General features: G+C 44.4%; 16 protein-coding genes across 20 annotated transcripts; 12 read left to right on the top strand and 4 right to left on the bottom strand.

The window, feature by feature from the left end:
- Window positions 1-41: 41 nt before the first annotated feature.
- RB195_025069 (uncharacterized protein) lies at window positions 42-386 on the bottom strand (the record flags this gene model as incomplete). The annotated part of the gene is made up of 1 exon (XM_064213068.1): window positions 42-386. One exon carries the CDS (start codon window positions 384-386, stop codon window positions 42-44), a length of 345 nt encoding a protein of 114 aa, XP_064068949.1.
- Window positions 42-695, bottom strand: RB195_025068 (uncharacterized protein; the record flags this gene model as incomplete). Its single annotated transcript, XM_064213067.1, has 2 exons — window positions 42-549; window positions 634-695. The coding sequence occupies 2 exons, from the start codon at window positions 693-695 to the stop codon at window positions 42-44; spliced, it is 570 nt and encodes a 189-aa protein (XP_064068948.1).
- Window positions 696-1,064: 369 nt separating this feature from the next.
- On the top strand, window positions 1,065-3,403 carry RB195_025066 (uncharacterized protein; the record flags this gene model as incomplete). Its single annotated transcript, XM_064213065.1, has 3 exons — window positions 1,065-1,113; window positions 1,726-2,419; window positions 2,710-3,403. 3 exons carry the CDS (start codon window positions 1,065-1,067, stop codon window positions 3,401-3,403), a joined length of 1,437 nt encoding a protein of 478 aa, XP_064068945.1.
- RB195_025067 (uncharacterized protein) lies at window positions 1,878-2,459 on the top strand (the record flags this gene model as incomplete). The annotated part of the gene is made up of 1 exon (XM_064213066.1): window positions 1,878-2,459. The coding sequence occupies one exon, from the start codon at window positions 1,878-1,880 to the stop codon at window positions 2,457-2,459; it is 582 nt and encodes a 193-aa protein (XP_064068947.1).
- On the top strand, window positions 2,831-3,403 carry RB195_025065 (uncharacterized protein; the record flags this gene model as incomplete). The annotated part of the gene is made up of 1 exon (XM_064213064.1): window positions 2,831-3,403. One exon carries the CDS (start codon window positions 2,831-2,833, stop codon window positions 3,401-3,403), a length of 573 nt encoding a protein of 190 aa, XP_064068946.1.
- A 305-nt stretch (window positions 3,404-3,708) lies between these two features.
- Window positions 3,709-4,137, top strand: RB195_025064 (uncharacterized protein; the record flags this gene model as incomplete). Its single annotated transcript, XM_064213063.1, has 1 exon — window positions 3,709-4,137. The coding sequence occupies one exon, from the start codon at window positions 3,709-3,711 to the stop codon at window positions 4,135-4,137; it is 429 nt and encodes a 142-aa protein (XP_064068944.1).
- A 1,198-nt stretch (window positions 4,138-5,335) lies between these two features.
- Window positions 5,336-6,205, top strand: RB195_025063 (uncharacterized protein; the record flags this gene model as incomplete). The annotated part of the gene is made up of 1 exon (XM_064213062.1): window positions 5,336-6,205. One exon carries the CDS (start codon window positions 5,336-5,338, stop codon window positions 6,203-6,205), a length of 870 nt encoding a protein of 289 aa, XP_064068943.1.
- Window positions 6,206-6,335: 130 nt separating this feature from the next.
- RB195_025062 (uncharacterized protein) lies at window positions 6,336-7,700 on the bottom strand (the record flags this gene model as incomplete). Its single annotated transcript, XM_064213061.1, has 3 exons — window positions 6,336-6,504; window positions 7,273-7,404; window positions 7,654-7,700. 3 exons carry the CDS (start codon window positions 7,698-7,700, stop codon window positions 6,336-6,338), a joined length of 348 nt encoding a protein of 115 aa, XP_064068942.1.
- A 3,943-nt stretch (window positions 7,701-11,643) lies between these two features.
- Window positions 11,644-12,792, top strand: RB195_025061 (uncharacterized protein; the record flags this gene model as incomplete). 2 transcript variants are annotated; one of them, XM_064213059.1, is made up of 1 exon in its annotated part: window positions 11,644-12,792. In XM_064213059.1, the coding sequence occupies one exon, from the start codon at window positions 11,644-11,646 to the stop codon at window positions 12,790-12,792; it is 1,149 nt and encodes a 382-aa protein (XP_064068940.1). The 2 variants fall into 2 exon arrangements, with proteins under 2 accessions (XP_064068940.1, XP_064068941.1); XM_064213060.1 differs by having other exon boundaries at window positions 11,908-12,792.
- Window positions 12,793-12,881: 89 nt separating this feature from the next.
- On the top strand, window positions 12,882-13,670 carry RB195_025060 (uncharacterized protein; the record flags this gene model as incomplete). Its single annotated transcript, XM_064213058.1, has 1 exon — window positions 12,882-13,670. The coding sequence occupies one exon, from the start codon at window positions 12,882-12,884 to the stop codon at window positions 13,668-13,670; it is 789 nt and encodes a 262-aa protein (XP_064068939.1).
- A 297-nt stretch (window positions 13,671-13,967) lies between these two features.
- Window positions 13,968-17,522, top strand: RB195_025059 (uncharacterized protein; the record flags this gene model as incomplete). 2 transcript variants are annotated; one of them, XM_064213057.1, is made up of 4 exons in its annotated part: window positions 14,805-14,920; window positions 15,143-15,954; window positions 16,085-16,196; window positions 16,559-17,522. In XM_064213057.1, the coding sequence occupies 4 exons, from the start codon at window positions 14,805-14,807 to the stop codon at window positions 17,520-17,522; spliced, it is 2,004 nt and encodes a 667-aa protein (XP_064068936.1). The 2 variants fall into 2 exon arrangements, with proteins under 2 accessions (XP_064068938.1, XP_064068936.1); XM_064213056.1 differs by lacking the exon at window positions 16,559-17,522 and having other exon boundaries at window positions 13,968-14,920; window positions 15,143-16,157.
- On the top strand, window positions 16,644-17,522 carry RB195_025058 (uncharacterized protein; the record flags this gene model as incomplete). Its single annotated transcript, XM_064213055.1, has 1 exon — window positions 16,644-17,522. The coding sequence occupies one exon, from the start codon at window positions 16,644-16,646 to the stop codon at window positions 17,520-17,522; it is 879 nt and encodes a 292-aa protein (XP_064068937.1).
- A 1,011-nt stretch (window positions 17,523-18,533) lies between these two features.
- RB195_025057 (uncharacterized protein) lies at window positions 18,534-19,073 on the top strand (the record flags this gene model as incomplete). Its single annotated transcript, XM_064213054.1, has 1 exon — window positions 18,534-19,073. The coding sequence occupies one exon, from the start codon at window positions 18,534-18,536 to the stop codon at window positions 19,071-19,073; it is 540 nt and encodes a 179-aa protein (XP_064068935.1).
- An 838-nt stretch (window positions 19,074-19,911) lies between these two features.
- RB195_025056 (uncharacterized protein) lies at window positions 19,912-20,529 on the top strand (the record flags this gene model as incomplete). The annotated part of the gene is made up of 1 exon (XM_064213053.1): window positions 19,912-20,529. One exon carries the CDS (start codon window positions 19,912-19,914, stop codon window positions 20,527-20,529), a length of 618 nt encoding a protein of 205 aa, XP_064068934.1.
- Window positions 20,530-21,912: 1,383 nt separating this feature from the next.
- RB195_025055 (uncharacterized protein) lies at window positions 21,913-22,699 on the bottom strand (the record flags this gene model as incomplete). The annotated part of the gene is made up of 4 exons (XM_064213052.1): window positions 21,913-21,980; window positions 22,260-22,307; window positions 22,446-22,582; window positions 22,653-22,699. 4 exons carry the CDS (start codon window positions 22,697-22,699, stop codon window positions 21,913-21,915), a joined length of 300 nt encoding a protein of 99 aa, XP_064068933.1.
- An 805-nt stretch (window positions 22,700-23,504) lies between these two features.
- On the top strand, window positions 23,505-24,841 carry RB195_025054 (uncharacterized protein; the record flags this gene model as incomplete). 3 transcript variants are annotated; one of them, XM_064213051.1, is made up of 3 exons in its annotated part: window positions 23,505-23,809; window positions 24,220-24,388; window positions 24,509-24,841. In XM_064213051.1, the coding sequence occupies 3 exons, from the start codon at window positions 23,505-23,507 to the stop codon at window positions 24,839-24,841; spliced, it is 807 nt and encodes a 268-aa protein (XP_064068930.1). The 3 variants fall into 3 exon arrangements, with proteins under 3 accessions (XP_064068930.1, XP_064068932.1, XP_064068931.1); XM_064213049.1 differs by lacking the exon at window positions 23,505-23,809 and having other exon boundaries at window positions 24,278-24,388; XM_064213050.1 differs by lacking the exons at window positions 24,220-24,388; window positions 24,509-24,841 and having other exon boundaries at window positions 23,505-23,813.
- Between the last annotated feature and the right edge of the window lie 881 nt (window positions 24,842-25,722).

The raw sequence follows: 25,722 nt of genomic DNA, 5'->3' as shown, positions 1-25,722 counted from the left end.
AGTGACTCCCACGTCCAGCGTAGAGAGCAGGGCTTCTGGAATTACGAGTTCCCATGGATGGTCTTAGTCGTCATGATGAACTCGGAGAGCCTCTCCCCCTGGTCGTTCCATGGTAGGCCGTGGATCCCGATGTGAAGTTCCTCCGGCGTTCTTCTTGGGCCAATTTTGGAGTTGAAATCGCCAATTATGACCTTGGAAAAGGCATGATCTTCTCGGTAGAACTTCTCCAGGTCCATGTAGGAAGCTTCGACTTTTTCTTCTTCGTAGCTTGATGTTGGAGCGTAAGCGACGAAGATAGTCAAAGCTGGCGTTGGACCACATCTTCTCATCCGCAGACGTCCGATTCGGGTCGTAAGTTGTTCGAAAGAGTCGATGTTCTTTGCCATACTCGTGTTGATGAGGACGCCAACTCCACCAACGCCTCTACTGTCGCATGTTCCTAGGAAAAGTTCTTCTCCACTTTCATATACGGGTTGAGAGGGTGACGTCGTCACGTCTCGGTCAGTCCGATGACGTCGTTCTTGATCTTCTTCGCTTGCATCATCAGATCTTCGATGGCCACTTTCGATGCAAGCGTACGAGCGTTATAAGTACAGATTGCCATCCTAGTCCTTTTCCGTCTCGGTAGCCTACATGACTCCTGCCATAATAGAGAAGACAATAAGCGTGCAATGCTGCAATGGTCGCAACGGCATGTCTGTCCACACATACTCTTCCATAGTTCATCCACATACCGGAAATACAAGACGCGGCCATGTCAAACTTATCAAGAATATGTTGATATTAAGCGTCACTCTCTAGAGTACAGTGCAAAAGTTGGAAGTTGATATATGAGGTTGGAAGTTGATGGTCGACAGCCACACCATCATTATTTCGTTTATGACACTGTTCTTATAACAACAAATATCAACGAGATAGAACCATTGCTGAACGAATTTGCCATAACATGTAGAAAAATAATCTTTAGCTGAACCTAGAAAAGTAGATGTTTATGAAAAACAGATGTTCATGCTCAACAGAACGAACTCTCCGAGTGATCCACCTGTATGTATAAGAATTAGAAGATGGATATAATGAACAATCTGGTCAAAGCCGAGAAAGAGGTTATGAGGGGTTTGTGGAGCATAAAAGAGAATCAAGAATGTCATGGGAGAAAAGTCAAAAACACCCTTGGTCAGCTCTTCCATTCTTTCAATAGTAAAATTCTTCTATTTTCATCTACATCCTAGAACGCTTTCCACGGATCTCCCTCACTAGAGTGATCACAGCCGCTAAGTCGCGAGGCTACGTGGCGCGTCCCCGGGGGGCGGATAGAGGGCTAATCACGGACCAAAAGCGACCTTGTGCTCGCCCAGAGACGCAGGTGGATTCAGGGGATGGACTCCCTGTTTCTGCTGAGCCAGGACTGACTCATGACATCCATGTATTCCGCACGTCGGTCCGCCCAAAAGTGCAATCAAGTCACTGGGAGGTGCAAAGGAGGCGCTTTGGAGTCGCCTCCAACAAATAAGCTCCACGCGTCCACTCCGGGAGAACGGAAGTTCTCCCAAAAACTCATGGGACTGGAGGCTTGCAACCTGCTCATGAGTTTAAAAAATTTTTTGCATGTCACAGTAATAGAAGAGTCTCCTGATTCCGGAGGAAAGTGCCAGGAAGGACGGAGTAACAGGAGTCATATAGGCTACCAAAACGAAAAAGGACCAGGATGACTATCTGTGCTTATAGCGCACGTACGCTTGCATCGGAAGCGGCGTGATGATCGAAGATCTGATGATGATGAAAGGTTCTGCCTGACGGACGTCGCTGTTGTGCCAAATTTCTATACGGGATCGGACCATCGCCTCCTCCGAGGAAGATTTTCCTTCACAAGGAGAGAAATGAAAGCCGCTAAGTTTAGAAAGCAAAGTCCCAGAACTACCATCAACTGGGATCTCTTCGCTACGCTAGCCGGCTTTTGGGAAGATTCCGCAATGGACAACATCGACGAGGAATATGACCGGCTCTTTGAACACCTTCACGACTGCGCGAAGAAGGCTGAGAGTTCTAAAATCACCAAGAGACGCCTGTCTCTTGAAACTCTTGAGCTGATACGCCAGCGTGGAGCAGCACGAGCCGCAGGGAACCAAGAACTCACGTTCGTGCTCGCAATGCTTTGCAGAGAGGCGATAAAGGAAGACCATAAAGAGAGAAGAGCAGAAGTGCTGGCTGAAGCTGCAGAGGCGGGGAAAAGCATCCACTATGCCCGTCGAGACTTCGCCAGTCGCAAGACAAGGACGACTGCTCTCCGGAGCCCGGAGGGAACAACAGTTGCATCGATAAGGGAGATGGAGAAAATCATCTACGATTTCTACTTTGATCTCTTTGACAGCCATGTCCACTTGCCTGCTCACCATCTGAGGGAGGACATGTCACTCCAGAGGTTCTCCCGTCCGAAATACGGCATGCTATCATGTCGATAAGAAGTCGTACGGCAGCCGGTCCCGACAGAATAAGACCAGAACAACTGAAGAACCTTCCGCCAGTACTCATCAACACCCTGGCGAGGCTCTTTACACGTTATCTGTCTTAATGCAAGGTTCCTAAACAGTGGAATACCAGCAAGACCGTATTGTTGTATAAAAAGGGAGATCCACATGACATCGGCAACTATCGTCCAATCTGCTTACTGTCCGTCATCTATAAGCTCTTTACAAGAGTGATCCTTAATAGGATTGAAAAAGTCTTGGATGAAGGACAGCCATGCGAGCAAGCAGGAATTCGAAAAGGATTCAGCACGATTGACCACATTTACACTGTTTCGAAACTCATCGAGGTATCACGAGAGTACAAGATGCCGCCCTGTCTCACCTTCATCTACTTGAAGAAGGCCTTCGACTCAGTTGAGACGGAAGCGGTCGTGGAAGCCTTGGAGAACCAAGGCGTCCCTACTCAGTACATAAAGGTACTTCGAGAGTTGTACAGTAACTTCACGACCGGAATTTCGCAATTCTACAAGAATATCATCATTGACGTGGAGAGGGGAGTCCGACAGGGTGATACAATCTCACCCAAAATATTCACAGCCACCCTCGAGAACGCAATGCGAAAGTTGGAATGGGACGACATGGGAGTGAAGGTCGACGGTCGGCAGGTACACCATTTGCGCTTTGCTGATGACATCGTACTGATAACACCTAGCATCAGCCAAGCGGAACGAATGCTGACCGAATTCGACGAAACACGTGGGTGCATCGATCTTCAGCTGAATCTCCAAAAGACGATGTTTATGCGCAACGGATGGGTCTCGGATGCCCCATTCACGCTGAACGGAATGAACATATCGGAATGCACCAGCTACGTTTATCTGGGTCGGGAATTGAACATGATTAACGACCTGATCCCCAAGCTGGGCACGAGGAGATGAGCGATTTGGGGAGCGTATAAGAGTATCGAGGATGTAGTGAAGAAGGCCAGGAACACCCGGCTCGTGCTCACCTCCTCAACACTACCGTACTCCCTGCTTTGACCTATGCTTCGGAAACCTGGGCATTTAGCAAGTAGGAAGAAAACGCGGTGAGCGTCATTGAGCGCGCAATTGAGAGCGTGACTAGGAGTATCCCGTTTCGCACAAGTGAAGGACGGGATTCGAAGTTCTCTCCTACGTCAGTGATCGGACAGTAGAGACGCCGCCTCGTTTGCAAAGGAAAGTAAAATAAGGTGGGACGCGTGATGCGCTTTAACGGCAACCGTTGGACCAAAGCCGTGAGCGACTGGGTTCCTCGCGATATGAAGCGCACTATAGGAAGACCGCCGACCCGATGTTCAGATTTCTTCACGAAGTCCTTCAAAGAAAATTATGATGCTCTTTGTGTCCCACGCGAAAGGAGAAACCACTGGGCTACTCTGGCACGCGATCGGCGACCAGTTCGAAGATCAACGGGAGTCAAGGTGATCAAAGTGATCAAGGTGATCCTAGAACGCTTGCATTCCGCAAACAGTGAAAACGAAATCAGCGTCATCAAACGCTCCATCGAAATGGTAACGGAAGGCGTACGTCGTATTTCATGCGAAGAAAGAAGATTCGGAGTTCGGAAAGAAGATCACGGACAAGGGGAGAGGGGTGGGGAGTGGAACTACGGAACAGGTTTCACAAGATAAGAAGAGAGCAAAATAAGCGACCCAATTTGTTTCCGTTTGTCAGATGTCCTCATAACGTCTTCTAAGATACAATTTTTTCTTGTTCGTCACAAGCGAAGATGTCAATTAGCAACCACACACACAAACGTTATAATAAATCATAATGAAAGTACAAAGTGATTGTCAACTACAATGGGGATAGGCCTACGCATTCGTCCTCAATCCAGTTTCAGATTCGTATAAGCGTGTGCAGCCTTACAATGACCTGCGGTGCCGAGTTAATGTGTCATGTCAGTGTTTCTATTCGTCAAAGCAAGTCTGATACCAATCTATCGCTCCCGGGAATGTGAAAGGCTCGGTTGAATGTTTTCGAACTATCGATCGATCGTGCAGTCACAGGCGAACGTTCTACCGACTGCGCCATACCTGCCCCAAGCAGTCATTGCAAATTCACGCAAAAGAGTGGCTATTTTTTTCCGCAGTTTCATATTTTCTTCACAATGATGATCAAATGTCGATGTAAACACAACGAGTGTCTGTCACAATGTTCCATCTTTCTGTGAGGGTTAGTGTTGTAGGATGGGAATTTCACCGTTTTATTCGCGTAGAGTAAACCAGCGTTGTATACGTGGCATTCTTGTGTGACCACCCTGTTGTTTTTATGTTCTGTTCAGTTCTCTTCTCCGTGTCCGACTTCAGTAAAGCTACTCGTCTTCGGCTGTACCGACATCCACAGCAACTGGCAATCAGCGGACTGCAACGCGGACAGCTGAGAGCGACGATTTCTGCTAAAGAACTCCAGTCCGGTCGAACTGCAGGTCGAGTCGACTCCAGCTCCGGCTCCCGGTCGAATTGCTGGTGATGTCGATTTCTGGTACAAGGACTCTAGATCGGCCTCCAAACGGGTCGAACCGAAGGTCAATTTCCGAAACAGCCCCACCCTTTTCGCCTGGCCGATTCGCTAAGTAGACACTCACTCGGCCCAGGCAGTGAGCGCGGTCGATCTGCTGTTACTGCGGTCGCGCCGTGCACTGAACAGCGACTCCAAAATGGATGCTGAAACTCTACGTACCATCTTGGAAGCCCAAACCAAGGCACAGCAACAAATGTTCACTGAGGTGATGAAGCGTATGGAAAAGATCGCCTCCGCTTCACACCCAGCCGATCCAACAGCACCCGAACAACGGCCGTATTTGTCACAAACTCTCTATCGACACACATGCCTGAGTTCGTATACGATGCGGAAAATGGTTGTACACGTCCCACGAACCACGAGGACGTCATCTCAAAGGATGGTGCTACTTTGGAAGATACAGCGAAAGCTAGAATAATCGTCTCTAAACTCGACGCCGTCACATATGCCCGTTTCACGAACCACATTCTTCCGAAAAGAGCATGCGATGTTCCCTTAACAGACACCGTGGCTGCTTTGAAGGAATTGCTTGGATATAATCTGCCAGTATTCGCGAGACGCTGCACCTACCTCAAGACACAGCAAAATGAGGAAAGCCTGCGCGACTACACCGGCCCCAATCAGCGCCATGTCATGGCTGAGTTTAACGACGTCACACCTGAGCAGATGGAATGCCTCGTATGGATATGTGGACTTGTCGCCCCGGAAGATGCCGATGTTCGTGCTCGTGCCCTTAGCAAGGACAACCCTCAAACCACGCTAAAGGAGCTTGCTGATGAAGTTCAGCACTTTCTCGACATTCTTCAGGATGCCGCACTCCTCGAACCATCAAGTCTACCGCACGTCCACGTCGTGGGTTCGCGAAATAGTCAAAAGCCGTCGTCACCTTGTTTTCGGTGCGGAGCCAATCACTGGTCTAAAGACTGCACACTCGTGAAGAAGAAATGCCACGACTGCAGACGCTCTGGACACAAGCGAGGATTCTGCAGAAATTTCCCGGAGAAGAAGCGGAATCCGAAACAGAAGCGAAAATCTGCCAACAACGTCACTATCGCTTCGACTCATGCTGACGTCGCTGTGAACCGCATCTACCGTAGAGTACAGATTGACGGGAAGACAGTAAGCATGCGCCTTGATGCTGGAGCAGATGTGACATTGCTGAGCACAGCAGATTGAACCGCCATAGGTCGACCGAAGCTGCAACCACCCCATCTGAGACTGAAGTCTGAACCGATCAACGTTCGTTGATGCTACGAATGTAACTTCATTATTGATGGTCATCGAGGATATGGTACTTGCCATGTAGCTAACACACCGTCGCTGTTGGGCTTAGATAGGATCGCCGAATACGAGCCACTGCTTCGTCTTTCTTTTTTTTTTGACAGAAGGCTCCGTTTGCGACATCAGGACGTTCAGCACCTTGAATTCTTCTCTCGCAAAACACCTGAGGAAGGAGTTTCCAGCAGTCTTCGCGCCTGAACTGGGATGTTGTACCAAGTCAAAGGCTAAACTCGCTTTGAAGCCTGACTCCAAGCCTGTCTTTCTGAAGGGTCGCCCGGTGCCCTATGCTGCTACGCCAGGGATTTCAACCGAAATCGATCGACTTGTGTCTATACACGTGCTGGAGCCCGTTGATCACTCAGAATGGGCAGCACCCATCGTCGTTGTTCAGAAAAAAAATAGTAGATTATGAAGAGGGGGTGAATCCGTCCATTTCTTCCTAATTGCCATAGAAAATGGTCCGGTAGATGCGGCGCGTGCACAAGGCTGGCACGCTCCAACCGGTCTCATTGTAGAAAATAGCGCGCCGGAACGCTCGAAGCCGTATCTTTCGGGCCGTTTTTTACCGCAGTTAGAAAGAAATGGGCGGAATCACCCCTCTCTTCATAGTCTACGATTCTGTATACGAATACTCCACCTGAAATCCGTACCACCTCAGATTCGTGGGGTGATGCCTTTAACGACGAGAACGGTTAACGTGTTCTATGGACGTCTTTGCGCCTGCTGCGTTCCATTGCCTTTTTCGCGCTCTGAGTGCAGGTACTGGCGCAGTCGGAGTTCCCGCCACGACTCTCTCCAAACAGTCACTCCGAATACAGTAAGAAAGCACTTCGATTTGGATGCGTCAGAGTGCGCCCCCCAACTACATTTTACCCTAGCTACGAATGTAGTTAACACCTATTTTGTAAAATGCGTCAAATTCATTCCACTATAATCCAGCATTGTCAACATAATAAACGCACCTGATCCATTCCACTCTCTCTGAAATAGGATATTTCATTGAACCACTGCGGGAAGAGTGCCGTCCGAATTTGAGGAAGGTTTCCAACGACTTACATTTTAGTATGCTAGACCATCGCAACTCACCATTACACCTAAGTTTGAATAGCACAGCACAATTACAGTTTCGCGATATACAAAAAGTTCAGCGTGACCAGTGATCAGTCAATGTAATCGACCACAATGGCCGCAGCGTTCAGAGCCGCGCAACGCGCGGTTTGGCAGCTGCGGCTCTGGTAGTTATTGACTTATTCACAACGGTGCGCTCAATAACCACCGCAACCGCAGAGCCGCCAAACCGCGCGGCTCCGAACGCTGCGGTCAAGCAAACAAAACGTGCGCACCTTATATCGGAAACGGTCGCAGATTTATCAAGGGCGTCGGCAGACATTCTTGGGTGTGGCTCAACATTATCGCCACCTCTGCGTTCACCTCCTGATAAACGCAATCTCTTAGTAATATCTCGAATAGGCATTTAAAGAAGAAATTCAGATTTGGAACTGATTAGGAATACCGTGCATTTCATCACATTCATCTAAGTTGAGGTTAGCAGTTTTTTTTTTTAGTTTTACGGAAGCAAGTTCTACAAAGCGCTCAGCTTTACTTGGATCTCATTTTTCAGCTTTGCAAGGGGGTCTCTGTGTTGAGTAGAAAGAGTAGATGTCGCAACTACTCAGTACTCCATAAATACTATAATTTATATCTCTGTTAATAGCACTACGAGTTAATTCCCTGATGAGAGAGTGCGTTGTGTTGCACTAAAACAGACGACACTTTTTGTACTGGAGCAGGTTCACCGCGGTTAGTTCCAGTAATCGTTCCGATTCTTGTATGGTATTTGAAATAGAAATATTCTCTGCTTGTGACCGATGTGGTACTCTTTAAGTAAACTATGCAGGTTACTAGTTACTAGACCTTATTATCACTTGCAAACTGAAGCGAAAATTCTTCTACATAGAAGCAATTACGCTAGAAACACAGAAAAAAAAGATTCTGGGACGGAGCGGAAGTTAACTGAAATTACGCAACTACATTCAGCAGCTCGAATTAGTTGAGCGTCATAAATCATTAGAAAGCAACGCTAACTGCTGCAGACAGAAATATTTCCGACATTAAAAAATGTTTATTTAGTGGTCAAACCTAGTGGGTATATACTAGGCAGTGGAACACATAATATGAGAACAAAAAATATGAGAACGTATAGTTACGATCCTGTGAAAAGTAGACGTTTTTCCAAAGGTCTTGATAATCATAGATTTTTGTTGTTTTAAAGAGTGATGGAAAATGAGCGATGAGAACACTCAAAGCGCTTATCACGTAAAAGCTTAAAGGCATCACCCCAAGAATCTGAGATGGTACGGATTTCAGGTGGAGTATTCGTATATGGGATAGTAGGCTATGGATAGGGGGGTGATTCCGTCCATTTCTTCATAACTGCCGTAAAAAACCGCCCGGAAGATGCGGCGCGTGCACAAGGCTAGACTGTCTCCAATCGAACTCCTTATAGGAAATAGCGCGCCGGAACGCCCAAAGCGGTATCTTCCTTTTTTTACGGCATTTAGGAAGAAATGGACGGAATCACCTCTTTTCTCCATAATCTGCGATCCCGTGTAAGAATACTCCACCTGAAATCCGTACCAACTCAGATCCGAGGGGTGATGCCTTTAAGGGAGGATATGGTTTACACTCGTATGTAAACTTGCACCTGTATGCGGGACGCTTCGTCCCTTGTACCAATGATGAAGCGCCGCGAAATTCGAAGTGCTGCAACAGGTAACTTCTTTGTTCAATGTTTCAAAGGAATAGGTTTGGAGAAAGCTAGAATGTGTCACATGATGCTTCACGAACTCTTGCAATAAAACAGACGAGGAGATATCACAGCAAGAAACAAAGGGGAGTACGATCATCAAATTTAGAAGTAAGGGTGGAAATGGAACATGAGCTTTTTGATCCTTGTCTTGTAGCTAACGACGATTGCCTGAGTTGACGGCAAAAAGCCAACTACATGAGTTCTTTTATCTTTTCTATCTATCTTTTCTATCATATCTTTTCTTTTGTCTAGTTTCCTTCTCGTTGTTCCATTTGTTCTTCCATTGATTTCCTTATTTAATTTCCATTTTCATTTCCTTTCCTGTCTTCTGCATCATCTCTATTTTACTCGTCTTTTTCCTCTGTTTTATTTGTTATCCTTTATTGTTCCTCTGTCTATTCCGTTTTCTTGTTTACTTATTTTGCTTCTTATGATTGCTCTGTCTTGTTTCTATGTCTTTTAAAGTCCTATATTTGTACCTTTTCCATCTATTTTGTCCTTTTTTCCTCCTTACAATCCAAAATGGTTTTGGTTTCGGTTCCAAATTCTTTTCTTTTCGTTCATGAAAGATGTCTTATCTCTTGTCCTCTATGTTTACTTCATTCACGTTTGTCGCATTTTCGTGTATCTCACTGTTTCTGCATCCGTTCTTACTGTAATTTCCGTCTTTCCACTCGTTCTTCTTAATCATGCTGTTGCTCCTTCATTCTGTCTTTACTTCCCAGCCTGTGCTTTGCTCCTAGTTAGTGAATGCATACTGCATGGTAAGCGGCACTTAAATCACAGCATGGATAGATGATGAGAACATTGATACTAAATGAAAACAGCTCGCATAGAAAAATACTAGAAATTTCTTAAATGTGGAAGTGAAGGATTTTCCCTTTTTCAAATTGGAGGAAGTACCTTTTCTACTCCTGAATTATACTGCTCCAATATTGAACCAAATAATGAAAAAAGTGCAAAGGAAAGCTAGGGCGGTTCATGACTAAACTTATGTAGCGTTTTCAAACTTTACCTGAGTTCGCAAGTTGTGAAAATTCTGACTTTGTTTTGGTGTCTTAGGACTCGCTTTCAAGACTTTTTTTCTTCGAAGAGCAACTTTCTGCCATAATTCAACCATTTTTGGAAACTGAAAGAGAAATAAAACTTTCCTCATATCCAAAGCTAAGTCCTCGGTTTTCAATAGGAGTAAACGAATGAGCGAAATTTGCTGACAGAAATACTTTTCTAAACACTGGAACCTGAAGTATTATTCCATTTCCGTCTTTCGTCTTTACGAAAGTATGAGTATTCATTTCTTTTTCCGAATTTTATCACTTATCATCGACTCCGATGATCGTAAAGGAGCGTGGTATGAAATGTGCTTCGTTGTTACGGTTGTTTTGGTGGTGTAACTGGCTGCATCGTGCTAGAGTGCGGCAATGCTCAGCCCACTCATTACTTCGTTCACATTCATCTGCAGCTTTCTCTTTCTTTACAATAAATGGTTCACTGAACCGCCGTCTCCGTCTTTTCAAATAGGGTATATGAAACTTTAAGTCTCTAGCAATCACTCATTCTATAGTCCCGAATCTTACTAGTTCCCTACTTTCCGGTCGCTCTAAAGACACTGCAGTTGTTTTTGCAAAGAAAAATATGAGAGCAAAGTCAATGAGTATATGGGAATACGCACAAAGATAAGGGAACCAATGGAAGCCAATACCTCCACAGAAGGCTGCTCAAGAACTTAGAATCAAATCGAAACCAGTAGAGCACTTCGGCTATTGTGATGCTGTTAAATAATGTGGAAAATGGCACAGAAAAATGAGGAGCTGTTTCTCATTATCCAATTACTGAAGCTAGAATAATAGCGAAGTTAAAAGCGAGTTTGGCTATGGGCCAAGATATACGTGGATTTGAGATCCCCGTAATATTTTCCTCCTACGCTGCAGCAGTGACTGCCGATAGTACAAAAGGCCAGCCCTGACTGAGGTGCGAAAATAGCCGTATCATCGACCCCGATGATGTATAAGGGGCGTGGTATAGAGGACCGTTCGCGGTCATGGTTATGCTAGGTAATTACGACTTGTACGGTCAAAGAGTGCGGCAGACTACGCTCTGCCCACCTTTTCATCCAATTCTATTGCTGACAATTGTTCTACTCACCTGTACTCACATAATAAAGACATTCCACTGAACCACCTCTTTTTGGTCTGTTCAAATAGGGTTATAAAATACCCTAAAGTCTCTAGTCACCCACTCACACAGTTTGGTGCATCGGCTAAAACAAGCCATTACTCTCCCGCGTCAAAGAGTAACATCTTTGAGGCCAGGAGAAAGAGACTAGCTCATTGAGCAACTTATACGGTCAAACCAAAGACCGTGAATCGCATCAGATTCATCCCAGTAATTGGGCAAAAAATCGTTCCCTTAAAAACGTAACTGGAACGCAGATCACTGTCAAGAAACAGTTGATCAGACCTCTGTCAAAAGCTACAGTAGGTCAAGCGAAGTTTATCGCATTTGCACGTGCATAAAGAAAGAAATGGCACTGCATTTTCACAGAACACCAATAGTTCTCAGCGCAACGACGCTAAAAACTTTAGTATCCCGTTACAGGGAATACACTAAACAGGTTGAGTACTCAGCAATAGATGAGGAAACTTATCAGAAATGCAGATCAGCCACAGCACTTTTACGAAGTAGCATAAGGCAAATAAAAGAAGCAAGAGAAAACCTCCAAGAATTATATAACGAGGTTAGAGATGAGTATAAAAACTGCAAAAACAAGTCCGAAAGGAAGAATTTGATGATTGAAATTGAACAAATAGAGGAAGAATCGCAGCTACAATCTGCGATAGCTGAAGCAAACGACCTAACATTCATGCTAACAGCGCGCCTTGATGAAACAAAAAATATGCGCGAAAATATGGAAATCAAACTGGGATACATGTCCCTAAAGCCCCAAAGAGACAATAATGTCCACAATGAAGAAAACGAAGAAGGGGATGGTGAAATTGATAATACAAGCGAAAATTGCGTGAGAGACACCACAATGCCATCTTGCTCGCAAGACACATCAAATTCAGCATCCACATGCAATAGTGGCACAGCCAAAAGGACGCTGAGGTCAATAAAACCTCCACAAGCCACACTACCAAAATTTTACGGGAATTCTGACGACTTCCCAGAATACTGGGCCATTTTTGAAGCCCTTGTCCATAACAGTGAAGAACTGGACATCATGGAAAAGATACTCCTACTCAAAGAAAGTTTAAAGGGTCGAGCGCAAACAGCCATCAAAGGGATAAAACTCATTCCTGGAACTTACAATAGGTTGATCAAAACTTTACAGGAGAATTACTCCAATCACCAGTCTAATAGATCACAAATAGTCAAAAAATTGGTCAGTATGAGTGTGGCAAACAATTCCGCAGACATCTGCTCTGCAACATTTGATCAAATAAGAATGCTGACCAACCAAATGATTTCTGCAGGATATCATGTAGGGAAAACCTGCGACCCAATGTGGTGTGAAACAATCTTATCTAAATTCCCTGAAGACATCATAAAATCTGTATTAGTGGCCAGTCAATCACAAGACCGGCAAACAGTTGATGACCTCATGAATCTCTTAAAAACAGAGATCACTGCAAAAGCCTACGTCGAAAGCAGACAGCAGAAAGCAAGATGATTAAGGAGCAGAATCGCTGTTGGAAATGTTGCTCCCCTAATCATAGCAGCTTTGATTGCCAAAGTCTAAAGTGCGGACAAAAACACCATATGAGCCTCTGCTTTAAGACAGAGCAACTCAGCCAAAACAACAGCTCGAAACCCAAATTTGTTCGTGTTGGCCAAAACCAGCAAAGGCAACACAGCTGGCAAAATCGAGAAGAAAACAATCGAAATATTCCACAAAGGTTCAAACCAATAAACACTCAGGTGTCTGTGGAACCCCCACAGATCAAGGAAAACTCCATTCAACACAGTCAAACTTGCAAACAACTAATATTGATGACTGCTGAAGGCAATATTTGGAATGCCAGAAAACAGACATATGAAAAAGTGCTATTTTTCTTCGATTCTGGGGCACAAAAAACAGTAATCGAAGAAAATCTTGCACAACAGCTCGGTCTACCCAAGAACACGACCGAAATCTGCACCATGTCCGGAATTGGCGGCCATATCGAGTGTTTCGAAAGTCATAAGGTTCCGGTAAAACTAGGAACTGCTTTCGGAGAAGAAATTTGCATGACCATACAGACCAAACCAGTCATAACAAACGGATTCCCTTCAGTGAAATTGAACACAGAAGATATTGAGTTCTTGAAAACAAACACTATCTGTCTAGCAAATTCAAAGCTTCGTGGTGAACATCAAAATCCACACATTCTCGTTGGACTGGACTACTACCACGATTTAGTTACGGATCCAGCAAATGGAATCCGTACACTATCTGGTTTTCATGTAGCAAAAACAGTTTTTGGACCCACATTTTATGGTCGAAGAATCACCAAAGCAAGTAAGACAGCTAACACAGTCACACCAATAATACCAGTGCTGCGATTTTGACAGGAATTTCCGAAAGCACAGAACAAGAATTTTTACAGAAAATATTTTAGTTGGACGGTCTCGGTACCATGCCGGGAGAAACCCAGGAAGGCGAAAAAGTTTAAAGATACTTCGAGAAATACTCGAAATTGATCTCATTTGAAAACAACATCAGCACAGCTCCGTTTCTGCTGAAAGAAAATGTAATCCAGTTGGAAAATAACTACTCAGTAGCTATAAGAAGGCTAGAATCCTTACAAAACATCCTCTTATGTAATCCTGAACAAAAGCAATGGTACTGCGATCTTGTGAACAAATATGTCAGTGAAGGGATATGTCAGTGAAGGGATCGTAGAGACCTTCGACACAGCAGACCGTTATGCGGCTGGAATATATTATATGCCACATACAGGGGTATGGAAACCACAGAAAAAGGTCCCTTTAAGGATAGTCTTTGATGCTTCGTCTAAACGAAGAGGCCACCTCAGCCTGAACGACGTCATTCGAAAAGGAGAATCCTTCGTTAACAGAATACACGACATTCTTACCTCTTCAAGGTTCAAGAAGATCGTCTTAATGTGTGACATTGAATCTGCCTTCACACAAATTCGACTGATAGACGCACACAAGGATCTATGCAGATTCTTGTGGCTTCGGAATGTCAATCACCCACCAACAAAAGACAACGTCGTCGAATATAGATTTAGAAGGTTGCCTTTTGGCGTTACAGCTTGTCCGAGTATACTAAACATGGCGATTCTGTCCTACTTGGAATCCCAAAACTCGGAACTATCCACAGAAATTGCCAAAAATTTGTATGTGGATAATATACTTTTGCAAGCAGAATCGGTTCCTGAAGCTGTAAGAAAGTACAAAGAATCAAAGTATCTCTTCAGCAAGATAGGAATGAATCTACGCGAGTATATCTCAAATTCTGAAGAAGTAAATTCAAGAATTCCATATTCCGACAAACTCCAATCTGGATCAATGAAAATACTAGGAGTTGATTACAATACTATAACAGACAACTTTACTGTGAGAACAAAGTTTGTTCACAATAAAAAGTTAAATAAGAGAGATGTCGTGAGCCAAATTAATTCGATTTATGACCCAATAGGTCTCACAGGACCGCTCATGGTTAAACTGAAGTCCATGATGCGAGAAATCTTCGATTCAAAAGTGGACTGGAAAACTCCGCTCGATCAAAAGATATGCGACGAATGGTACAAATTGTGTAAAGAAGTAGATCTAGCAACATTATCAATTCCTAGGTACGTACTATCACCCAGAGTAGGTGACCAAAAACGCCTTTGGTTGTTCGCAGATGCAAGCAGGATTGCAATCGCAGCTTGTTCATACCTACAATGTGTTACCTCTGGGACAATTTCTGGCCTGATTTGTGGATGAAAGCGATTGACCCCCAAAAAGTACCATCAGACTATCCCAAAATTGGAGTTGCTCGGAATCCTTATAGCAGCCAGATTAGGATGCAGCATATTATCAGCTGTCCAAGCAAAAATCGAAGAAGTGAACATAGTTTCGGACAGTGAAATTGCCTTGTACTGGATCAAATCTTCAAAAAAAGTTCCTGTTTTCGTAGCAAATCAGGGAGCAAAAATACTTAGTATTAAACAGCAGCTCGATAATGGTGGTGCTACGGTCAAATTTTTCCATGTTAGCACCGAAAACAATCCAGCTGATGCTGGAACGAGAGGTCTGACAGCACAAGAAATTATCGAGGACGACTGGATCAAAGGACCACGCTGGCTGGAAAATCACTGTAGCGAGTGGCCTATCAAGTCGATAAACACACTATCTGACGTCCATGAGAATGACGAAATAAAAACAATGGTTACTACTACATTGAAAGTAACCACGTCAGAAAACAAACAACAAGAACAGCTTATTGATCTCAAGCGTTTTTCGAAAATCGACAACGTGCTACGTGTGCTAGCAAAGATTGCAAAAACAATGAAAAATTGGGTTGCAAAAACCAATCAAAATCGCTCGTCACCGATAAAAGTATCAGAAGTCGACAAATTTGATAACGTGTTCGAAATAACCGCATCAGATATGGTCAACGCGGAACGCTTTCTAATTAGTCATGAACACAGAAGCATTAATCTTGACGCTCTAAAAAAGCGATTTCATGATAAACTGATTATTCGCGACGAAGACGGAATCATTCGGCACCACTCCCGCCTTCAAAATGCCTCAATTCCGTATGACACAAAGTCACCGATTTATATCCCAGAAGACTCGGAATTATCCAGGCTGATCGTGCAGGATATTCACATCAAAACTGGTCATTCTGGCAAAGAGCACACTCTTTCAATCGCAAGACAACGCTTTTGGATTTCACGTCCCTCTTACGTATTCAAGAAATTCCTAAAAGGTTGCGTCATTTGCAAAAAAATACCAAGGTCTTCCCTTAGGAGCACCGATCATGCCTCCACTACCAAAGGACAGGGTCATAAAGTCCAGACCATTTCAAAATGTCGGATGTGACTTCATGGGTCCTTTCACTTCAAAAACTCTAGAGAAAATGTACGTGTGTTTATACACATGCCTTACAAATCGAGCAGTACACTTAGAAGTGGTAGAAAATCTTTCGGCAGGAGCATTCCTCAGTTGTTTCGTGAGATTCGTCTCGCGCAGAGAAGTTCCAGAGATTGTCCGCTCAGATTGCGGAACCAACTTCAAGCTTGGTGAAGTCATCATCACAAAGATGTTCTGCGACCTCAACGAGAATGGTCGATCTCATATGTCATATTGTGCATCCCAACGAATAAACTGGATCTTCAATCCTCCTGGATCCCCCTGGATGGGTTGTGCATGGGAACGACTAGTTGGTTTAACCAAGAAAGCGTTTAATAAATCAATAGGGCGCAAACGCTTGAGTTTTGTAGACATGTGCACCGTGATCACTCGAATATTGAGGCAATTCTAAACACAAGACTTCTTACGAAACTGAACTTCAGTGATATCACAGAGATGCCATTGAGGCCCATTGATTTTTTGAAGGGAAATTTCAACTACTCGCTTCCGAACGACAAAGTTGCAAACGTATCGGGCGATCCTGACTACGATCCTAATCTCATCCAAACAGAAAAACAGGCACTTGAAGCATTTCAAACATCAGAAATGATAGCCAATAAATTCTGGGAGAAATGGAATGTTGAATATCTGACCTCATTAAGAGAAACACAAAAAATCAACCTCCAACAACCCAGACACCTACCAAGATCACTCCCAGAAATAGGTGAAATTGTTCTGATTGAAGAAGAACTAATACCGAGAGGGTGCTGGTCATATGGTAGAATCACGGAAATTATATATAGCACCGATGGTTCGGTTAGATCCGCCAAAGTACTTTTACCGAACCGAAAAATAGTTCACCGTCCTCTGAACAAAATTTTCCCCCTGGAAATCCGAAGTGCCCCAGAGGACACAACAATAAACACCCAAAAAGATCAACATCAACCTAACCAAGAAAGGAGAAAACTTCCAGCTCGTGCCTCAAAAACAGAAGCGTATAAAATAATCAGAGACTACGAACTAGGACTGGAAGGTGCTCAGTACACTATCCCGCGAACATCTCTTGCACTAACTATTATTGCAATGTTGTCAATGATATCTGCAACATTAGCTGAATGTGTCCCCAAGATAGCCTGCGTGAAAGGAAAGATCAATATCTCACCTCCGAAAGGTTCCTTCCAGCTATGTTTTGATGAACATTGCCGAACGTTCAATGAGGTCACGAAAAACATCACCTACACAGTACCAATATCCCCTCACAACGATCAGGTAAAGGTTGCACTAATAATGATAGGCAACCACAGCATGGAGACACTTGAGACAACATGCAACTGACCGGACTTCTGCGATCACCACTACTTTCTCTCAAAAGCTCTTCTAGGCAACCCTCACTGTTGGCCTGCAGGAGCAATCGCTACCCTAGCAGTAGTGATTTACATTTTTGCCGTAATTCTGGCTATATTAGTCTGGTCAATGCACAAACTCAGACACGCTAACAAAGCTGTACCAGTGGAACAACTACCTATGATTACTACACAACACAATCGTAGTAATAGCCCTAACGCGTTCGTTCCCGCACCACTTCCATGTCTAACTGCAATATGTCTAATTTTAACTACCGTTCTAACAAGTGCGAATGCATGTCAACGCGGATACATGCGGCACTCAACGAACCTCATTTGCAATGAACAAAGCAAGTGCTTCTATCAGTACAGTGAGGAACTCTTATTTAATCGCCTTACCTCCAAAATTTGCATACAAATCAACCACTCGAACAAAACGCTTGGGTTCATTAGGGTCACCAAAAAACCAATGAAGTTGACCTGCTCCAAGGTTCTGGAATTCTTCACAAGAGAGACTAGTACGAAGTACGTGTATACCACGTTGAAAGATGTGCACAAGCAGGGTCATACGTTGACAATAAATGTCACACAATGCCCTCTAACGAAACTGTCCACGAACTGAGAAAGTACAAGAGGTACCCAGGTTATTCTGGTTGTATATAGATTTGTGGCGGCATACCATGTGGTTGCTTATTGCCACTCCCCGCATGTCAGTTCTACAGAGTCGTAAATCGACCCACATCTCGGTCAATCTATGAGGTGATTAGGTGTGCAGATTGGACCGCATCGATCGAACTCGAGATCGAGGTAATCTTAATAGGGAAGAATACGAAGAAGTTTTTGTCGATGAGACCATATATGACAGAAATCGTCGAAAGAGTCAACATCACTGTGATATCCGTACAAAAACCAACGATCACAGCAATCAATCAGCGGTATGCTATCTCCGAAAATGCAGCCTTCATATTGCCGGACAGATTCGTCGTGCTAGTAGAATGCAGCGATGAAGTCCAAGCACAAACCCAGTTCTCTACTTGCCACGAATCGTATAAGGTGTCACTGTGAAAACGCCCACAGATGTCAATGTCCAGAAGAGTCCTTGAGTCACCTAAGAAACTCTTCAGCATTACCAATAGAAACACCCTCCTACAACCTCACAAAGGAAGACGATAGTGTGATGACTATAACTGAGGAAGGAGAATTCGTGCTCACACTAGACTCCAAAATACTGGTGAATGCGTCAGAAATCGTGACAAAGAAAAAGTGCGAAATCCAGACAATTGATCTCACAGGTTGCTACAACTGTGAACATGGAGCTAGACTAGTTACTAGGTGCCGTTCACAACTGGACATAAGAGTTACAGTTGTTTGCAAAACATTCGAGTTCGTCACTCATTGTGGGCCAATGAATGTCAACAAGACCACTTTTGTTAGCCTTCGATCTTGCCATCGTCCGAGAAACATGCACAACCGACTGTTCAGAGAATGTCGATATCAAAAGCGTGCTAAGCTACCACATTGGGCTCAACACGGCTGTCTTTGAAGCATCTGATCACTACGTTCTGATCAGATCCCAATTGTTTTCGGACCTGATATAACTCCTATGATCACCACCCATTGGAAAATAACGGTTGCAGCATTAGCATCAACCGTGATTCTCACAGCCCTAACCTACGTGGCGGGTCCAGTGGCACTACTATACTTAGCAAAATGTGCAGTTCACCCCTTCAAAATGTTGCTCGCAGTTGGCCGATCCCTCGATCAGCTGACGATCAGCCACAATCAACCAAAATTGAGTTGGCTTACCAAACAGCTGCCACTGTAGCCAATCCTCTGGTCCTCTCGAGTCGCCCGCTTGTGGGCTACCAGCCGAAGAAACAACCAGAGCGGATTTAGACCGCGCAAAAATAGATCAGAAAGATCAAAAGTGCCGCAAATAATATAGTGCAAACTTTGTATTTCACAGTGGCGTACACGCTATGGGTTTGATCTCGTGTTTCAATATGAGAAAATGTACAAGGTTAATATCAGCTCATTATCTCTTGCATACACATGTTATCAGTTCAGTTCAGTTTGTTATCATGTCCATATACGTATGCACAATGAACAAAAGCATATTATCCCGGTCGGCTCTCTCAAAGACATCATCGTCTTGGACAAAGTACTCCAATTACAACGATGTACTTTCTTGGGTGCCCGCAGTCAATTGCAACTTTTTTATTACGCACTCAAAAGCACTTTGGCGCACCATCAAGAGCAGTAAAACTTACATCTAGGCTATTCGTTGAGGGCGGGTTCAAGATACGGACCATCTGAACAGGTATAAATAGTGGCAAAAAGCATCAAAGAAACACAAAATCATGTCTTTTTCCGCTGATGCTATGCTCTTCGCCCTGGACGATCTGGACAGATGCGACATCGCTACACTATTGCATCATCTGCTCCCCCGCCTCGACAGTCTTGAAAAGGCCTGCCAAACGCTTCTGGAAAGGACTGCTCCGAAGTCTAGCTGCCTATTTTGCACTGTGTACGAGAATCGTGACAATCACCATTCCGGGAGATGTCCACGGTTCCCGGATCCAAGCTCCAAAACAGCACAGGCGACAAAGCTGAACCTGTGCCTCCTCTGCCTAAAAGCGGCACACGAGGACACATGTGGAGTGAAGTGTGGAAGTGTGGCCTTGGCCACAATTTTCTGCTTTGCTCCTCCAAAAGACCGCAGCCACCCACGAAGCGGCCATACAAGAAGTAAGCACTCTCGCCAACCTCGTCAACGCCGTCATCGTCATCAACAAGCCACAAGCCGTCATCAATGCACCTGCACCAAGCCGAATTCTCAAGACACCATCAGCAATCCACTAACCCAACGTCAGCCCGCCACTCCACAAAACTCCGCAACAGTCCAGCCGTACGAAGAAAACCATTTGTTGAAGTTGAATTTGTTTCGTAAATTATTACTTTGTGCTCACGGCAGTATCATCGACCCCGATGATGTATAAGGGGCGTGGTATAAAGGACCGTTCGCGGTCATGGTTATGCTAGGTAATTACGACTTGTACGGTCAAAGAGTGCGGCAGACTACGCTCTGCCCACCTTTTCATCCAATTCTATTGCTGACAATTGTTCTACTCACCTGTACTCACATAATAAAGACATTCCACTGAACCACCTCTTTTTGGTCTGTTCAAATAGGGTTATAAAATACCCTAAAGTCTCTAGTCACTCACTCACACAAGACGGGCCGCGGAGTCTGATAGAAAAAAAAACGATATCATTCAACTCAAAATGCTGTGGTAAACTCTCTTAAAAATTTTTTTGTGAATTAAGTAGAATAGTATTGAAATAGTTGCATAAAATTTAGGCGAAAGTTTCATATTCTTCCTTACTGTTGAAAGTTATGAAAAGACAGTGTTATAAGAAAGTGAGAAAATCTGTTCAGAAAAAAACAGGCTTCATATGCTAAAGTACATAGTGTGTTTTAAGAGTTTTGCCCGGGTTCTTTCAATAAGAACTCTGTTCTGGGGATTAACGGAGATGTAAAGTAGAGAAGGTATGAAAGGAAAAGGATGGAAAGTGGGATTTTCAAACTTTGCGCTGTTCTAGTGTTCGAACGAAGTTCGATTGTGCACATACAATGAAAATCTCAGAGAATTCAGACATACTTGAGTTCTTGATAGCAACTTTTTGGCTACTTTGATAACTTCTCTCCTTAGTACAAGGGTTCAAAGTAAGGACGAACCGCAATTTTACCCAACGAACAAAATCGCGCAAATGAGTATAAAAAGTAACAAACCAACAATTTCGTGTGCTTCGCTCAAACAATTTCTTGACGTTCTGACCAAATTCGAAAGTTTGAGTCTCTGAATACGTTTTCAACTATAACCTAAGGCTATATTAGGTTCCAATTATTGCTTTTGACGCATATTTGGCATCATTTTGCTTCTTTCGCAACGATATGGCAGTTTTAGATATATCTCAGAGAGAGGGATTTAATTATATGTAAATTGTTCCTAATTATCTTTTTTATGACAGGTTACGAGCAAGCGGCGGTGCCCGACGGTGCCTCACCGTCACTCACCGTCACTCACCGTCGCTTTTTCAACGTTCATGCATAATATTGCTACTGCGTGAATTAAGTGAAAACAGAATAGAACCTAATTACGTTGAAAGGAAATGAAAATGCAGATTAAATAAGTAAAACAAGAAAAACGGGAGAACAAATGAAACAACGAGAATGAAGCCGGAGAGGAGACAGGAAAAGATATCAGAGCTTATGTAGTTACGTAAAGATTACGAAATGTTACGGTTCCATCCTCTACTTCAAAACTGGAAGACCGTAGTCCCCTATGTTTCCTGCACTACTACTTGTTGTGGTGTTCTCCTCATTTGTTCCATGGCAAAAGTTCGTGAAGCACCTTATAGAATTCACTTGCAAGCTTTTCCCATTTTTCTGAAACAACGGAGGAATTAGTTACCCGCTGCACCACTTCGAATTTCGCGGTGCATTGGCATTGGTCCAAGGGGCAGAGTCTCCCGCAGCCAACTGTACATTAGGATTCGAATTATGGTTTGCTAACATTACAATTGGTACACAGAAGCTGGCTTAATTTGTAAACATTTAAAATGTTAGAAGGCTAATATAGCATTAATCGGGCACAATAACAGCCTCAAGTATCAGAAAAAAACGCTCCACGAGAAAGGTCCACATTTATACTTCTAAAAAGCTCACCTGCCAGATATGATTCACCACTATTTCTATGCTGATTCTCGAGATTTCCTGCAAATAACCCTTTCTTCACCATAAACAATGATCTGCAGTAATAACGTTCTCAGAAAATGACTCAAAAACAATTATTTTTGATTTCTAGCATTGCGGTATGAAAACAAAATTTCTACTATGGTAAATCGTAATTACTTGGAATGTTCACAGGATCGCCGATCTCCTCCACAAAAATAGGCGTCGAGTTAGTGATAAGGTAGCAACACAGAGAAGTGTGTACGTCTAAACCGTTCAGCAAATGAGAATCGTCGCCATCAATTACCGGAGGTGCTCTAGAAGATATTAATTCTTGCTTTTTGCCACTACAACAGCATCAAACCTTTTCAAACTTTGAAGTCACACCTAAACAGGTTAGGCGCCCAGACGATTGCTAGATTTTTGGCTGTCATATCAGTAAATGAGCTGAAACTGCACAGTTGAGAAAGGTGTCGCATTAGGTACGCTGCAGTTCTAAAATACGTCATTTTTATTTTCGTCAACCAAAGAATGTTGGAGTTTCGATTTACATATGTCGCTATTTTGATAATATGTAGAAGGACGTGGATCTACGGATCTCCTTCACTAGAGAGATTGCAGCAGGTTAGTCGCGAGGCTATCCCGCGTAGCGGATAGGGACCTAATTGCGGACCAAGAGCGACCTCGTGACTGCCCAGAGGCGCGGGTGGATTCAGGTGATGGACTACCTGTTTCTGCTGAGCTAGGACTGACTAATGACATCCTTGTATCCCGCACTTCGGTCCATCCAAAAGCCTGCAATCAAATGACTGGGGGTGCAAGGGAGGCGGTTTGGAGTCGCCTCTAACAAATAAGCTCCACTTGTCTAGCACAAACGTTCTCCCCCAAACCCTTGGAACTAGAGGCTTACAAATTGTCCATGGGTTTTAAAATTTACACATGTCACAGTAGAAGAAAAGAGTCTCCTGATGCCGGAAGGAAGCATGGTACGGTAGGATGACAATGATGGACTAGGATGACGATCTACACTTATAACGCACGTACGCCTGCATCGGAAGCGGCCATCGAAGATCTGATTATGCAAGCCAAGAAGATTAAGTACGACGTCATCGGGCTGACCGAGACAAGACGACGCCACCCTCTCAACGCTTGATATGAAATGAAACTTGAGAAGAGCTGTTCTTAGGAACATGCGGCACTAGAGAAGTTGGTGGAGTTGGCGTCCTCATCAACACGAGCATGGCAAAGAGTATCGGCTCTTTCCAACAACTTACGACCCGAACCGGACGTCTGTGGAGGAGAAGGTGTGGTCCAACACCAGCTTTGACTATCTTCGTCGCTTACGCTCCAACATCAAGCTACGAAGAAGAAAAAGTCGAAGCTTCCTATATGGACCTGGAGAAGTTCTACCGAGAGGATCATGCCTTCTCCAAGGTCATAATTGGCGATTTCAACGCCAAAATTGGCGCACGAAGAACGCCTGAGGAACTTCACATCGGGACCCATTGCCTGCAATGGAATGAACAGGGGGAGAGGCTCTCAGGGTGACTAAGATCATCTATGAGAAGTCGCAATTCCAGAAACGCTCCTCTCTACGATGGACGTGGGAGTCACCCGGTGGAGGGTACCGTAATGAAATAGACCACATCATCGTCAATAAAAGTCTGGTCCCGACAGAATAAGACCAGAATAGCAGAACCTTCCGCCAGTACTCATCAACACCCTGGCGAGGCTCTTTACACGTTACCTGTCGGAATGCAAGGTTCCTAAACAGTGGAAGACCAGCAAGACCGTGTTGTTCTATAAAAAGGGAGATCCACATGACATCGGCAACTATCGCTCAATCTGCTTACTGTCCGTCATCTACAAGCTCTTTACAAGAGCGATCCTTACAAGTATTGAAAAAATGTTAAATGAAGGAGAGTCATGAGGAATGGTTTCGAAAAAGATTCAGCACGATTGACCACATTCACACTGTTTCGAAACTCATCGAGGTATCACGAGAGTACAAGATGCCGCTCTGTCTCACCTTCATCGACCTGAAGAAGGCCTTTGACTCAGTTGAGAGGGAAGCGGTCGTGGAAGCCTTGGAGAACCAAGGCGTCCCTACTCAGTACATAAAGGTACTTCGAGAGTTGTATAGCAACTTCACGACCGGAATTTCGCCATTCTACAAGAACATCATCATTGACGTGAGGAGGGGATCCGACGGGTAGATACAATCTCACCCAAAATATTCACAGCCACTCGCGAGAACGCAGTGCGAATGGGACGACATGGGAGTGAAAGTTGACGGTCAGCAGCTACACTATCGGAGCTTTGCTGATGACATTGTAGTGATAACACCTAGCATCAGCCAAGCGGAACGAATGCTGACCGAATTCGACGAAACACGTGGGTGCATCGATCTTCAGCTGAATCTCCAAAAGACGATGTTTATGCGCAACGGATGGGTCTCGGATGCCCCATTCACGCTGAACGGAACGAACATATCGGAATGCACCAGCTACGTTTATCTGGGTCGGGAATTGAACATGATTAACGACCTGACCCCCAAGCTGGGCACGAGGAGATGAGCGATTTGGGGAGCGTATAAGAGTATCGACGATGTAGTGAAGAAGGCCAGGAACACCCGGCTCGTGCTCACCTCCTCAGCACTACCGTACTTCCTGCTTTGACCTATGCTTCGGAAACCTGCGCATTTCGCAAGTAGGAAGAAAATGCGGTGAGCGTCATTGAACGCGCAGTTGAGAGAGTGATGCTAGGTGTATCCCGCTTCGCGCAAGTGAGGGAAGGGATTCGAAGTTCTCTCTTACGTCAGCGATCGAAGATTAGAGACGCCGCCGCGTTTGCCAAGGAAGGTTAAATGAAGTTGGCCGGACATCTGATGCCCTTTAACGACAACCGTTGGACCAGAGTCGTGAGCGGCTGGATGGTAAAGTAAAGGTAAAGAAAGTAAAATAAGGTGGGCCGGACACGTGATGCGCTTTTACGAGACAACCGTTGGACCAGAGCCGTGAGCGATTGAGTTCCCCGCAATGTTAAGCGCACTACGGGAAGGCCGTCGACCCGATTGTCAGATTTCTTCACGTAGCCCTTCAAAGAAAATTATGATGCTCTCCGTGCCCATGCGAAAAGAGGAACCACTGGGCGACTCTGGCGAATGAAAGAATTACTGGCGCCCGCTTGACCAGTTCGAAGATCAACGGTAGTCAAGGTTATCAAGGTGATCAAGGTAGAAGGATAGCGGATGTTAACACAAGGCTCCACGCAAATCGCAGCGTCTAACTGCACTCACCGAAAATGAGCAGTCGGCATTGCTTTTATTACATTTCGCAGCTTGTTCATTTTATCACCATCTGCAACCTCGAACGCTGTCTGAATAATATTCTTTTTAAAGACGTGCATATGTGATAGAAGGAGACTAGATGGAGTATTTTGATTCCAAAGCTATTCT

Source organism: Necator americanus, chromosome X, assembly GCF_031761385.1.
Source record: "Necator americanus strain Aroian chromosome X, whole genome shotgun sequence".
In the NCBI taxonomy this organism is placed as follows: domain Eukaryota; kingdom Metazoa; phylum Nematoda; class Chromadorea; order Rhabditida; family Ancylostomatidae; genus Necator; species Necator americanus.
This window is presented reverse-complemented; position numbering and strand designations above follow the sequence as displayed.